Source organism: Falco peregrinus, chromosome 16, assembly GCF_023634155.1.
Source record: "Falco peregrinus isolate bFalPer1 chromosome 16, bFalPer1.pri, whole genome shotgun sequence".
Classification (NCBI taxonomy): domain Eukaryota; kingdom Metazoa; phylum Chordata; class Aves; order Falconiformes; family Falconidae; genus Falco; species Falco peregrinus.
Window position 1 is genome coordinate 7,810,923 of NC_073736.1, and position 15,163 is coordinate 7,826,085.

General features: G+C 50.3%; 1 protein-coding gene across 1 annotated transcript in view; it reads right to left on the minus strand.

Annotated features, from left to right (window-relative positions):
- The window catches only part of SYT6 (synaptotagmin 6), a 39,534-nt gene extending 37,348 nt beyond the window's left edge, over window positions 1-2,186 (minus strand). Inside the window, exon 1 of the mRNA XM_005230302.4 lies at window positions 1,784-2,186. Coding sequence (XP_005230359.1) covers window positions 1,784-1,937 — 154 coding nt within the window. The 5' untranslated portion in view covers window positions 1,938-2,186. The remainder of the gene's footprint in view (window positions 1-1,783) is intronic.
- Between the last annotated feature and the right edge of the window lie 12,977 nt (window positions 2,187-15,163).

The following is a 15,163-nucleotide window of genomic DNA, read 5'->3' on the forward strand; positions in this document are numbered from 1 at the left end:
CTAAATAAACATCCAGACACTAATAGGAAAGGTATCTCACCACTGTAGCTGTTAGATTCGTTAACACTTAATGCAAATAGATTTCTCTCCTTTGCTGGAGCAATTTTACAGCCAGGCATTTGAGAAATACTACTATCCATTGGGCTCAGCCGTGTCGTCTGTGCTGTCTAGACATAAAAATGGGCCCAGCCGTGCAGAGCAGAGACAGCGGCGATAGCTGCTAACGCAGCCAGTGCAGCCAGCCAGCCCAGCATGACTTGCTCGGGGCACTGGGGTAGAGGCTGACACTTAGAGCAGCGATCAGAGCAGACAAACACTTGAGATGCTAAAGGCATATGGTGACCTGAAAATGAGGTCCTGAACAGGCTGCACAAGCAAATGGGAATCAGTCATATCAGGGTGGAGAGAACAAGGCCAGTACAGATACTTCTGCTGCACAGTCAGGAAAACATTGATTTTGGTACCAAGGTAAAAAATTACGAAGCAATGCAGCAAGTTATTTGCTATAGAGGAAAGAGCTGCACTGGATGCACCACATAGGGACAGTACCAGCAGCGGTGGTAAGAGGCCTTCAGAACAAGCAGGTATAAGGATAAGTCATTTTAAGATGACAACTAAGTTACAAGTAGAGTGGGATGTGAAAGGAAGGTGTCAGGCTGGACGTACTGGCAAAACAGTGGTGGAAGCAGACAGATGGCAGAAGACCAGCGAAACCAGAGAGCTGCCAGCATGCCCCGGGTGCCAGTCGCATCCCGGTGCAAGATGCTAGCAGAGAGAGGCAGAAGAAACTGAAGGATGATGGCACAGAAAGACTTGGACAGGGATTGACAGGCTACTGCCTCTACCTGGGCTATGCACAGGTGTCCTTGGAAGAAGAGGAGGAAAGTTTCTGAAAATGTATGCTGCAAAATCAGGCTGGGCTGGTAGATCATTATCTACAGAAACCTTAAAAGAAGCACTCTGTGCAAATGTTCTAATATGCAAACAACTTACAGCACGTTATCAATAACGCTAAAAAGCTCAGGATTTTGTTTTTTGCTCCTTGGTGTATGAGCCCGGGATGTAAGCTCCCCCTGCCAATGTCTTCTGAAGTTACAGCAGAAGAGAACCTCTCTGGAACATGAAGCCGTGAGCAGAAGTGCACAGAAAACCAACCTCTTTGCAACAAAGAAATGCTCCTTCGCTCCAAGAGCAGTATGCTCGCTCTTGATTCATCACTGCCATGCCAGCGTGTCTCCCTAGCTCTGTAAGCTGGCAAGGAACAGCTTCAGGCAGGTCTTAGGGAAAGTAAAACCAATACATGAAAGTACATTTAGATCCCTGACTGATGGACAAAAATCCATGCGAGTCCCTCCTTTTCTCAAACTGGGATAATGGTGATCAGTTCCTGTCATCTCAGTTACTTAAACAGGCATTTTACTGCTTTTTTTCTACAGGACAAAGGGTCCATTTTTTTTTTTTAAATAAGGAACTTTCACAGAGACTTTATCTCATTAACCACGTCCTCACCATCACGTAACAGTCTCCCTGTCCCCTCCGTGCAGCGACCCCCATCAGGCTACACCGTTTCGCCTCAACAGGTGAGGCAGTACTTGCACCCAAAACTTGACAGTGGAACGTGTAATGGAAAACAGCCACGCAGCGATGCGTGCTGAGACCAGTCTCCCCAAGTCTAGCACGGGGGTTGCAAACATCGCCCTCCCCTTGTGAGAGTCCTCCTGCCTTCCTCTGGCTGCTGGCACTCACAAGCACCACTCGAGCAGGCAGGACCAGAGTACTGTACCTGGCTCGGAGATAATCAGGCTCTGGTCGGAAGGCAGCAGGAGGAATTCCCTGCAAGTGTCCAGGTCCAAGCTAGGCAGGCTTTTCTTCTGGCACAGCTCGGTGACAATGCGGACTGCCTTCTGACAACGGCTGTCATCCTTGGTACCACTCATCTCCCACACTGCATTCTCCGCTATCCCCCTCTGCTGTCTAAGAAAGTCAAACTAGGAAAAGAGGGTTTGGGTTTTTTCAGTCACACTAACAGATCCACACCGGTTCCACCCTCTGGCATGGCAGCACCCTAAGGGACACCCTGTGCCAGGCAGTGGTCCAGCTCTACAAACCCTCCTCGGCATCCAGAGCAGGGAGTCTCCGGTCAGCCTCCAGAAACCAGCCTCCTGCAGTCCTGCCAGTGCTCCTGATGCCTTATTGCCTCTGAGATCAGAGAGCTGTTTACTGCCAAGGCGGGTTCCAGACGAAGAACCTCCTACCCAATTCAGTTTCGTGCTGCAGCCTAGATAATTTTTTAACCATTTCATTGCTGCCCCTTCACCATTCTCCAGGTGCAGAGTTTCAAATCCCAGCCCCAGCACAATTTTGCAAATAAAGTGAATGCTGAAATCTTCTGGCTGAGGACGGCACATCATCAGACAAGAGAAACAGGACTGCTGCCATGAACACTGCACAAACTACTTACAATGGCTAAAGGCAACGTAAGAAAAGCAGCAGGTTCTGTTGATTTGTTTGCACTGGTCCTAACACAACAGGCTGCAAATAGCAATAGAGATTGAGAATGCCACTGTATTTTATAATAAGATATTTTTTATTATTATTTTCTGCAGTGTTTTTTTATTCTTATTTTAATTCAGCAGACAGGTCATGCCTCATGGTAGCGCTACACTTTTGAACAGAGTATATAGTTGACAGTCATGGGAAAAGAAGCAATTGTGTAACAGGCAATTAAAATTACATACAGCAGAATGGTTTCTTGCAGCTTCTGGAGCAGAGAAGTACAGATATAATGAGCATACCAGAGAGCCAGGGCTGAAGCTACACAGGTCCCTCAGCCCCACATTGCCATAGAGGATGCTTAGATTCATGCCACTGTATTTATTTTCTTTGTTAATTAGTTGCTGAAGCACTTTGAGCCATCACGCCACGTGAGTCCCAGGAGTTACCCAAGCACCCGACGCAGCACCAGGCTCCCCTGGAACGTGGGTCCTCTAGCACGCCCCGCCGCCCAGCCCCTGGCTGTGTAGGGCAGCGACCCTCCCCAAAGCTCTGTGTCTGAGACCTGGGAGCTGCAGCGCCTACCCGGGTGCCCGTCGCGCTGCCTGCTCCTGCCTGCTCCTGCTGCCTGGGAGCAGCCTGAGCGCCACCAGGACGGGGCACCCAGCGCTGCCCACACCTCTCCCGGTGCTCCGCGGGACCGAGCTGCCCTTCCACCACGCCACAGCCCCCTGGGCACTGGCCGCTCCCTCGCTGCCCGCAGCAAACGTGCTGCGTCTCCTCCAGGGGCTGGGTCAGCGACTCGCTGCCAGCGCGGCGGGGTGGCCGGCAGCGGCGGCGTGTGGCCGCCACACAACGGCACCGCTCCAGCACCGGGCCGCGCCCGGCGCCCTCTGGGTCACGCCGCTCCTTGCTGCCTCCTTGCCCCGCCAGGCGCTTGGGACACCGCACCGTGGCTTGCTGGGCTTCTGCCACGGTGCTTTAGCCAGCATGGCAACCCCCCTCTGGGCAGGAGCAACTTCCTACTAAGCACTTCTCCTCCCAAAAACTTCTGTTGCCAGGACAACATGAGTGAAATCTTTATTAACACAGCAATATCCTACAGCTGGTCACAAAGAGACACTTTTAAATAGATACTACCACCATCCGGTCAGTGCTACACAACCTTCTGCTGCAAACAGTCTGAGGCACACCTGCAGATGAGGAAGTATTACTGGAAGTGTTTACCACATGCAAGCAAACATCAACACCACCAGCTGCCTGCTGGCAGCACCATGGCTTGCAAAGCTCTGTGTTTACTGAGCAGAGATTCCAGACTGTGCAAGGCTGGAAGCCAAACCAGTAATTTGCCAGGAGCTCAAGCTCAGGTATGGTTTGCATCACATTTCTACAGCAAACTCATGAAAACCACCCACCTATTTATCTTTTTAAGAAAACTGAAACTGAAATTATGCCCAAATTGTTCTCATCACTGACACACACGCCCAGCCTTCATCTTTCCTTATTAATTTCACGGTATTTTTCCTGAGGTTGTAGAGCCCTTCCTTGCCTGATTTGGGTCCATGTAACACCTGCCAGGGGCTGTGCCTTCCCCTGCTGCAGCCTTTTAGCTGCACTGCAGTATAAAGGAGTTAACAATGGTTTTGCTTCAACAGGCATTCAGCCTTTTCCAAAGCTGAACATTTGGTTTATTTCTGCCTCCTGCTCCAGAGCAAAAACTTGTACACGCACAATTCAGGTATGCAAAGAACCTTAGGGCCACTGCAGAAGGTCCTGCAGAATATTTTTTCCACCTGTGACTGAGAAGATGCACGAGAAAGAGAACACGGGCTGAGCTGCGTCCACCCTGCAGATACAGTTTTGCTGAGCATGGGGGTTTGCAGTCCCCAGAGCATGCTGCCAGAGCCCACGCAGGGCAAAGCCGTAGCTGGGGCCCCAAGACCTCTGTGGTGAGGCTGGAAGGATCAGAGATGATGTTACTCGGCAACTGTGACAAAACTTAACTGGTTTACTGCAATGAGTGTGCTGCTCACCTGAGCAAATTAATAACACATCAGTCAGCATACAAAGGAAAAAAACCAAACAAGACACTACATAGGTTAGGTTACATCACCTTGTGCCAGTGCTGCTGCTTCCCTGTTAGTCTTCCCCTGGGTGACTGGACCCACAGAGCTGCTCTCCCTCTGTCAGTGGCCTGCTGCCCACTGCCTGAAAGCTCTGCTGATGGCAGCAGGCCCGGAACCCCATTGGGGTATGCAGAAGTCATTAGAGACAGGTTAGCAAAACAACCCCCACCTTTCAGGATGATGTTACCCTCCTCGGGGAAACTCAGGTGCATGCAGTGTCCGGGAGGCCACGGCAGGGCAGGGAACAAACACCAGCACCTGATTCCCCAGTGCTGGGGAAGGCTGTTCTGTGGGTCAGGATGGAAGCCATGCTAAATTTGAGAGCACTGCAAATCCAGCCTTCTTATAGCTTCTGTGGCCTCATGAAACACCATATATCCTAGAAGCCATTGGTACTCTAATAAACAGGGGTGGGAAATGCATACAGAGCATCATACCATCCCGAACCAGGCTCACATAGCTTCTAGTAGGGGACTGAAGTAGGCTCAAGTTTACATTTGTCACTGTGATACACACACCACCACCCCCCCAAAAAAAAAGAGATTTCACCCAATTTACTTTGACAAAACAGTGGAACAAGTAGCTATGGTTTGCACAATCCATGTCCTGGTAATCAGTGGAAGTCATGTACATGGGGATTTAGAGACGAACTCCTGTGCCGAGTGACCACCTACAGCTCACAAGCAACGAAGAGTGCCAGGCTTGTGAGCCAGCTTCAAAATACAAGATAATACCAGCAAGAAGCAAGGAGTAAGTACACCAACGCTCATCTCAGCCTCCTAAGGTTTTTCTAAATGGAGCAGTTTCTCCCCCTGCACCACTGAAATCCATGTGTTAGACACATGGCTGGCCTTGCCACCTGCACCGGCATCTCAGATGATGCTTCGCAAGAGCTGCTGGCAATCAGCTCGTGCCTGCCAGCAGTGCTGCAGCGGTGGGTGCTCATGCTCACAGCCAGGCAAGAGAGGAGCTGACCAGGACCTGGTGAGGGCACAGCACCGCTGCTCTGCTCCTCCCTTCATCACCTTCTCCAGGCACCTGTGGCCCAGAGTCCCCAACCCAAAGGGGATGCAAGTGTGCCCCTGGCTAATGGTCCCATCACCATGTCTCCCCAGCACAGCAACAGTTCTTGCCTGAGCCACCAAAACTGGCACCAAGAGAAGAATTCCTTGGTCCTGGTTTGGCTGGGATGGTTTGTGTTCTTCCTGGTAGCTGGTGCAGTGCTAAGGTTAGGCTTGAGGCTGAGAGGAATGTTGGTGACGCACCGGCATTTCAGTTGCTGCCAAGCCGAGCTTACACTAAGTCAAGGACTTTGCAGGTTCTCATACCACCCTAGGCAGCAAGCAGGCAGGGGGCACAAGGAGCTGGGAGGGGGCACGGCCAGGACAGCTGACCCCAACCTGCCAAAGCGATGTTCCGTGCCATATGATGTCATGCTCGGTATACAAACTGGGAGGGGGGCTGGCCAGGGGCCGCTGCTTGGGAACCGGCTGCGCATGCGTCAGCAGGTGCTGAGCAACTGCATTGTGCGCTACTTGTTTTGTATAGTAGTAGCGTTGTTGTTATTATTATTATTTCCCTTCCTCTTCTGCCCTATTAAACTGCCTTTATCACAACCCACAAATTTTACTTTTTTCCCCCAATTCTCTCCCCCATGTCACTGGCAGGGGTGAGTGAGTGAGAGGCTGTGTGGTGTTTAACTGCCTGCCAGGTTAAACCACAACATTCTGGAACACATCAGTCAAGTATTGCATTTGAAATTGTAATTTACCTTAAAGAGATTTCAACAGACAAAAACTCCATGAACCAAACCCTTAGAAAAAGGTTAATGTCCAATTGAGAGCTTATAACACAGAAATCAATAATAGAATTCAATTATTTGGAAAAAAAGCTAATTTTATTTCAAATGTAATACCAAGAACTTTTTACTTTTAAACCTAAAGTCACCTTGGGTCAATTATTCACCTTCATTTCCATATCAGAGGACTCCAGGCTTGCTGGGTAACACTAACAGGAGACCCTGGTATTAGTGTCCATACTCCCAACAAATATTTCTTTGGAATGGAAAGCCAGATTTTTTTTTGCACCTTGTAACTTTGAATTTATGTCATATGCACCGTCTGCTGTCCTACATTTCCTAGCTGGAAAACAGCCAGGTGGCAGCTGCCACACCTGCTGATCCCACCGCTGCTTTTCCCAGGCAAGGACTCTCGCACCTACTTCTCTCCTCCCGTACGTACCCCTACACACGGCCACCCAGATGGGAGATGATGCCACCCGCATCCTACTGGGAAGCTCCAGTTTTGTCCCTGGAGCTGCCCAGAGAAAGCCCCAGAGGGGCCGGACCCCTGTCCCCAGGCACTGCCATGTCCGGGCTGCTGGTGCCCCCGGCCCCACTGCAGCTGCGCTGCACACAGGGTGGGCACCAGTGCCAGACGCAGCTCCTGCACTGCTGCAGCGCGTCCTGCACAGCCTGCCTCGGCACTGACCTGTACTCGGAGGGCACATCACTCCCTCAGTCCTGTTTCCACCTTCCAGCACGAACAGCAGAGGCAAGCCCACCCCCACCCCCCGGGCAGAGCTGATGGTCTCTGAGGGGTTCAGCGGCTTGTCTCCCCCACACCCACGCTGGCATTTCAGACTCCCGTGCCTGGCAAGCTTTTCCCTGCAGCTGCGTTCACATGGCATTTAGGCAAGCACGGCATGCCTTCCTCTCCCATGGCAGCATTTATCTTCTTCCTGTCCAGTGGCCTGATGTCACATCGAGAGGCAGAACAAACTGTTAGGCAGAAAAGGCTGCATCTGTAGATAGCCCAGAAGGACTGAGAGTTGAATAAATGTTAGGGGGAAATGGCTCAATGGACTTGGATCACACACAGAAATGCATTACATGCAACACCCCAGCCCTGGCGTTACCTTTGAAATCATCACTTCAACCAAGACCACAAAGCGAGTGGAAGCGCTGCGGTCACTTGCATCAGTTAGGGGCTGCCTACTGCCTGGTGACCGGGACCGAAAGCAGTAAAACACGCCATAATCCGAGAATGAGCAGCTTGAGAAAGGATGGCAATTTTCCCTTCACTAAAGCAGAAGACAATCACCAAAGACAATTCACCATAAACATTTGAGGAACTGGGCATACTGCAATTGGATTAACGAGAGTGTGTTCAATACGTATCTAATTGTAGGCTGTTCACGTCTGGAGTCCTAACACGGCTAACTATATGTACAATTTTTTTTCTATGCAATGTATCTGATCACACCTATGGGAATGTGTGCCACTAAGGTAGAATCACAAACACATTTGTCCAGCTGAGACAGAATATGCTATTCATTTAATTTGGATTAGGATGTGTTTGAAGGTGATTTTTATTTTTTTAATAATAATCAAGTCTATAGACAGAGCAGCAGCATTTATTTGTGTCAGTCCTAACTATTAGTGTGACTAACAGTGTTATATTATTTACTCTTCCAGTTAATATAATTGGAAATAACTCAAAAATTGTTCAGAGCTGCTTGCCAGGAAAAAAGACGCTGATCTGGGTCCTTTGGCAACGGCAATGTGCCATCTGTGTATAAATGTAATATGTGTTGCTGCGCACCTTCACGCACGGCTTTGATCTGCAGATCTTCTGTGGTGGCTGATGGGGTGCAAGCGGCAAATGAAACCAGCATCCTGTTCCCACCGGCACGTGCAGAGGGAGGAGGTGACCCTGCCTGTCCTAACGGAGACAGAGCTTTAAGAATGAGCTTAAATCCAACGCTAGTCGCAAGAATTGAGCTCAAACTAACTTCAGGAAAAAATATTTAAACAAGCTCTGTGCCACCTATTAGATCTGTACCGGTGCCTGTGTGCAGGGCAGAGCTGCCAGGCAGCAGCAGCCTCCTGCCCCTGCCCTGGGGAGCAGCCAGAGCTCTGCATCGCTGCTGGCAGCTGCTGCAAAAAAAAGCGCCTCCCATGGTGGAGAGGGCAGGCAGGCAGGGCCGTGTTTTCCCCAAAGATTTACACTTTTTTCACACAAACGGCACCTCTGTTTGCTCCTCTCTTCACCTCCAGCAGAAACATTCACTGACACCAAGGTCTCCAGGACCCTGGTCCCTCATACTGCTTAGCAACAGAACTTGTCCAGGCTCCATTTATTGCACAAAATAAGACTAGAAACGTGAAGGAAATGCTGGGTCCCCACTTGTGTGCACCGAGGCTCTCCCAGCTGCACGGTGGCTGCTCATTCCCCAGCTGAGCTTTCCTGAGAGCTGTTAGTCTTAGACACACCTCTCCTTGAATATCCTGGTGACACAAGGAAGAGGGAAAGAAAATTAACCCTGAATTTGTAGCCTAGAGTGACAGCCCCTGGACTGCACTGCAAGCAAACTCTGAGATGGAAGTTTAAGGATGAACTCGCTCACTCCACAGCACATGATGCCCCTGCGCAGCAAAAGGGCGGCAAGGGGCGAGCAGTCCCTGCCGCAGGCTCCTGCCCTCAAGTGTCAGCGGGGTGTTGCTGGGTAGCACTGGCTTTGTCAGTTTCATGGCAAGAAAAGGTGCCTTGGTGTCCTGAAAATCCTGATTCCAAGACGCATTGCAGCTTATTGCACAACAAAATGGACACTGAAGACAGACCTCCTTGAAGCCAAGTGCATCCAGACAAGAAGCTTTCTAGGGGGGCAGGACTGTCATCAAAAATTGTTTTCTGGTGATGGGACTTCTGAAATATATTTTCTTGATCTGGAATCTTTGTATGTCCTCAAGGTGAACAGTCACAGAGTGATTTCGCAGGGCTGGAAGCTCTAAAAAGCCATTCCTGCTCCAATAGCATCACGTGGCTGAGAGACATCAGATGAGATTGTATCAGAGAGATGTGGTTGCGAGTGAGTACTGCAGCCATCAGCCACGCTCAAAAGCCATTAGCTAAATAGCTGGGGGACCTCTGACCTTCCATGCACCAAACATCTGCATTTAACACAAGGCACAATCTCAATAAACTTACTGAAGTGAGAGCCTGGGCCCCACACGGGGGTCCCTGCCGGTGGGCTTGGCACCCTGGCTGCGCCCAGCCTTGTGTGCAGGGTCCCGCTGACACACGGTGCCACAACGACCCGTCAGCCCCCCCAGCCGTTTGACAGGCAAGAGTTACTTAGGACCTAAATTTCAGGAAGATTATGGCAGCAAATCCTGTTACCCGAACATGGTATGGCCTCACAGGAGTGAGGTTAGGCTGGGATTAGACCCATTTCAGTTCCTCAACCTGATTTATGAAGTTAGTTACTGTGTCCCCCCAGGCCACAAGCGTGTTTCTGCAATGCTGCGGGAACCTCAGATGTGGCTGTTGTCTGATACATAGCTACTGGAAGGATTGAGCTAGCATAAATGTTAACAACAGATGTTAACACACTCTTTTTCTAAGAGATAAAAACTTGCTTTTAGGGTCTCATTTCAGCCCTCTGTGCTGTGGACACTATTACCGGTATCACTGCATCATTTCCTTTAAAAAGACTGCACTTTCCTTGAAGGCCAATGAAATGCTGGTGTCAGAACTCAGAAGGCAGATTAAAATTTGTCTTTAGTAATAAAGTGCTAAAGATTCCTGAAAAGCCTTTGCTCTCGCACAGTCCTAAGCCACTGCAAGTCCAGGAAGCAGGTGGAGCCCCTTTGCAGCGTAACTACGATAGCATCCAGGACTTCCCTGATGGCATGAAGTGTTTCCAGAGCAGAACAAGGGCTTGGTTGGTGATTTCCACTGACAGTTCACCTGGCACTTTGAAGCCCACCTAGGCACACCGCTCTAGCAGCCATCAGGTGGGTAGTGTTTAGATTTGAAACAGCCCCAGACTGCACCACATGTGGCTTCTTCTCAGGAAAGAAGAGTTAGACACCGAAAGAGCTGGATAAAAAAATCTGGAAAAAATCCCACATCTGTACAGCACAGTAAGAGATGGAACACATCCATCTGCAGTCACCTTTCTGCTGCGCTTTAGGCCGTAACACCTGGCAGAGTGCAGGTTGCCAGCCCAACTCTCCACGGAACTAACACAGGCTTTAACAACCATTTTTTTCATGGAAATAGAAAAGCAAAGTAGAATATATTTAACCTCAACCTTCTGGAAGAAACAAACTAAGTTGATATCTGTAATGGAAAATAAGGAGGTATAAGCTGGTTTTTTACCCCTCAGTGTGCTTACAAAGTATTTGCCATATTCTAGTTATTTTTATCCCTCTCGGTGGAAATACAAGTAATAAAAATAGCAGTATTTCTAAAACAGAGAAAACAAAAACAATGGTGCACAGTTGTGCCTCTGAGAGTAAATGCTGTAGTGATTTTATTTCAGGAGAAAATTAACATGTGAAAAGAAACCTGAGAGCTCTTTGATTAACCTGCTCTATCAGCCTCCAGCAGCACCACAGATCTGCAGGATCTGCTCCCCCACCCCGATGCTTTCCATCCAACACTCCGAAGGATGTGAGTGTTCTCTCAAACGGTGCTTTCCAGACAGGCGCAGCCCCCGCTCCCGAGTGCTGCTGCCCTGCATCACCCCGTACCACCCCACATCACCCCAATCATCCTGCATCACCCTGCATCTCCCCGCACCACCCTCATTACTTGCATCACCCCGCATTGCCCCACATCACCCCCATTGCCCTGCATGGCCCCACACCACATGGCATCACCCCCGTCACTCTGCACCACTCAGCCCCGCAGGGACTGACGGCTCTTCGCCTGCTGAGCTCTGCAGTACCCAGCCCATCTGAACTGAGCCTGGCACCGCATCTTTGGCCACTGAATCTGTGCCTCTCTCCTACTCCCCCAGGCACTTCCCTGCCCTCATGGACACCAGGCGGGGGGGAGGTCCTGCTGCCAGGCCTGCCTGCTGCTGCCTGGACAGTCCCAGCGCATCCTGGATGATGGTGGCAAACCTCTTTCACAAGATCCAGAGCCAGCAACCCAAGCGATTTTATGGCTAGAAACACACAACTCTGCATGGAAGATCTGTGTTACATGCACAGCTTACCCTCAGAGCATCCTCTGCAAGGATCTCTCCTGGGAGCCCAAAGCAGCATTTGCAATACTCCTATCAGTAATAACAGAACAAAGAAAACCCTTGCTGATCACTTCACAGCTTAATAAACTCCTTCCACAGGTGACAGTGGACAGAAGAGTTAATCCTAAATGACACATGTGTTGGCAATCATCTCCGTTCCCAAGGTTCCTCATACAGAAACGTAACCAGCTTCCTCTATTAGCTGTGCTCCTCTGTCTGGGGGATATGAAGCTGTGGGAAAGGAGGTGCATCAGGTCCTGCAGTTTGGAATAAGGCCTGTCCTTGCCAGCTGCTCATGGAAAGAGCAGGAGAGCAGTGCAGCAGAAGGAAAGCAACAGGCTGTTCTCATCAGGCAGGAGGGTTCAGAGCGCACCACTGGCACCCGAGGGCTTGCCTGGGGGCAGCGGGGATAAGAGGATCACGTCTGCCTCATCGCAGGGTGTTTGCTGCTCCTGCCAGCACCAAATATCAGGGCCAAGAGATTTCACTGGGTTGTGGGGGGTTTTTTGGGGTTTTTTTTGTTTTGTTTTTTTTTTTTTTTAAATCTGTTTACTTACTGATAACATTATTTCCCAAAGCTCTAAATGACAAGAGGCAAGGACACAGAGCCATTAGTGCTGTCAAAAAGTTGTTTACTTAGTTGGTCTGCTTTGATAATAGCCAAACATCCTCCCCACCACTTCTCTCAGCCAGTGAAGCGCCCTCCCTCACTGTAGCAGAGTGCTGCCAAAGGCAATAACCCCAGTCACGGGCAGCCCAGAAGTGCAGAGGGGGTGACGGACCCACCGCCTGCAGCACCCTGTCCCTGAGGTATGGGCCCCCAGGCTGCCCCCAGTCCCAGCCCCAGACATTGTCCAGTCCCTCACGACTGCTTGGCCAGAGCCCTGGCGAGGGTCATGCTGCAAAAATCATCTCTACACATGAGCACTAGAGCTCTGAAACAAACAGGAAAGAACATTGTTTAGTTTAACCCACCATGTGAACAAGGGTATAGGTGTTCTGCTGACTTTGATGAAGCTCTGTCAACTTACATCACCTACAACTGTGGCCCCATATATCATGCCTCAGACACACATGTCCAGAAAGCCTTCTCTGTGAAGCCAGTCACCACGCTCATCATACAGTAAAGGTAAGAAAGAGAGAGGGCTCCTTGCTTGTACAGAGCAGGAAAGAGTCTCCAGGCCCAACAACAGCATTATTGAATCACTTTCTACAGAATTTAGTTTTCAACAGTGAGCAGCAAATAAGATGGCCTGACACATTTATGTTCTGCTCAGACACTAAAAGGGTACTGCGTCTGTGTCTATCTGGAGGAGAATTAGATTGATTATAATTGGGCAGCAGATTAAATTTCTTTGACATGTCAGCAGTCACCCCATGAGCCAGCAGCAAGCTGCCAGATCACTTGCTGCGAAAGGCAACTGAGAAACTGTAGAGTTAAAAAAGATCATGCTGTAGTGCTGGACACCAAACTAGGGAAAGAAAACTTCCAAATAATCAAGCGGAGCACTGAATGCTGACAACACATTATAATTAATCATGTTTTCCACAGGGAAGGAGGGCATTGCACAAGGGTGGTAAAACCCAAGAACATACTGCAGCTTCAGCAGGAGACAGACCACACACAGTTTTTCCACAGCCCCACTCAGCTCTCCCGGTTGCCTACCAAATGCCTTGGTATTACCCACTTCAGCACTGCCCGTCTTTCCAGCAGTAAATACTGTTCCTTAACTCATTCTGGGCAGTTATAACCCTTCCTTTTCATTTGATGCAGGGCAGCAGGAGAAGAGATGACAACGGTGAAAATCCAGCCCACGTCATGGACATTATTAACACTTGGCATTCCCATACAGCTGTGCCCAAGCCCCAAGCAGGCTGAACATACCCAGCACGTGCTACAGGGCCTGATTTGGCACAAAAATCCAGGGCTAGGATCAGTGGCAGGCTCGGATCTCACCTAGTCTCAACTCTTTGCTCGGCGTCAAGGGATGGCATCAGATGTAGGACCAGAGCACAGGGCTCCTGTCTACAGGTGATGCTCAGCCCTCGCTCCTCTCAGTACCTCCCAGGAAGCTGTGGCTGCAGCTGTGGTTACCAGCTTGGTTACTTGCTCTGCTCATGAAAAGCACCCTGAGGCACAACTTCTAGCAACAAAAATGACTGAGGAGCACCTCCTTCCTAGATAGGTTTCAGCAGGGCAGAGCCTATGCTACACACCTGGTTAAACAACAAGCCCCACTGCTCTTTGTGGTTGGCACCAACAGTGCTCGAAGCAATGACCAGAGACAGGGGAACAAACCTGATCACCATCGTAGTAGCTCCTAATTGCTGAAAGCTTCCCTGACCCCTGCGTGCCTTGCAGTCACAGAGACGAAGGGGGGGCAGATGAGGCAGGTCACCAGCTGAGGCTGCTCCTACATGCCCCCTTCCCAGCAGGCAGGTTCACAGTGTCCCCCCAGCAGGAGCGGTGCCCAGTGCAGTCATTTCCAGCTTTCCCTGCGCGACGTGACCGCGTCACCTTCAGCTCTCTGCGCGCACGTCCAGGCAGTAAGCACAGCGCTCTGTTAAGGCTAAGGTGGAGAGAGAAATGAATGAGACTGAAGTCCACAGGTGACCACATTAAAGGCCAGCGCTGACCCTAGGGTACAAGGCTCGGCACCCTGCCCGTGCCTCGCCCACAGCAGCTGGGTACCTCGGCCCGCAGGAGCCGAAGCCCCTTGCCCGAGGATCGCTACCCGAGGCAGAACTACTTGCTCTCTGAGACCAGCACGTAGACTGGCCGTGTTGAGAGCACCACCTGGTGACATGTTCTGTACTAGAAATTTTAAAGAATGAACAGTTAATTCACAAATTCGTAGCAGAATGATGCAAGAACGTACAGGCCGTGACCTCTGCCTTGACGCAGGGTGCGTGCCCGGCGACCGACGGCCGATTATTCCCAGCCCGCCCCGTGCTTCCAAACACAGTTGCTGCAGTTCTCTGAGTTACATGCAACTTCCCTGATGTGTTGAGCTGATTAAACCTCAGATCAGCAGATAATCTGCCTTCATTTAGAAAGCAGGATTCACCTTTGAGCATGGTCCCTATCATGTGCTGTCAGAAGGACTTGTCGCTGCAACATCTCCGTCCTTTGAAAACAGGCTAGGGCCAACAGAGCAGATAAACTACTTACATTTGGGATTGCCTGGAGACACAGATGACTTCCAAGAGGAAAACAGACCTCAGTTTGGCATTTTGCATCTTGTCCGCAGTCAGCTGCAAACCCACCGTTCAGATCCATGGCACAGACCCCGTAGCTGCGCCTGGTTGCAGTTGCAGGACGGCACCAAGCATGTCTCCAAACACAATTTCAAAGGAATGGTGTTTTCGGCCACTTTCACAGCCAACTCTTTCCTCATAGGAAAGCGGCCTGAAACAGATACACACTGCCACGTGGATCTCAGCACCAAATTCACAGCTTCAGCAGCCTGCATGCTGTATTCCAGCACCACACTCCCTGCAGTGGT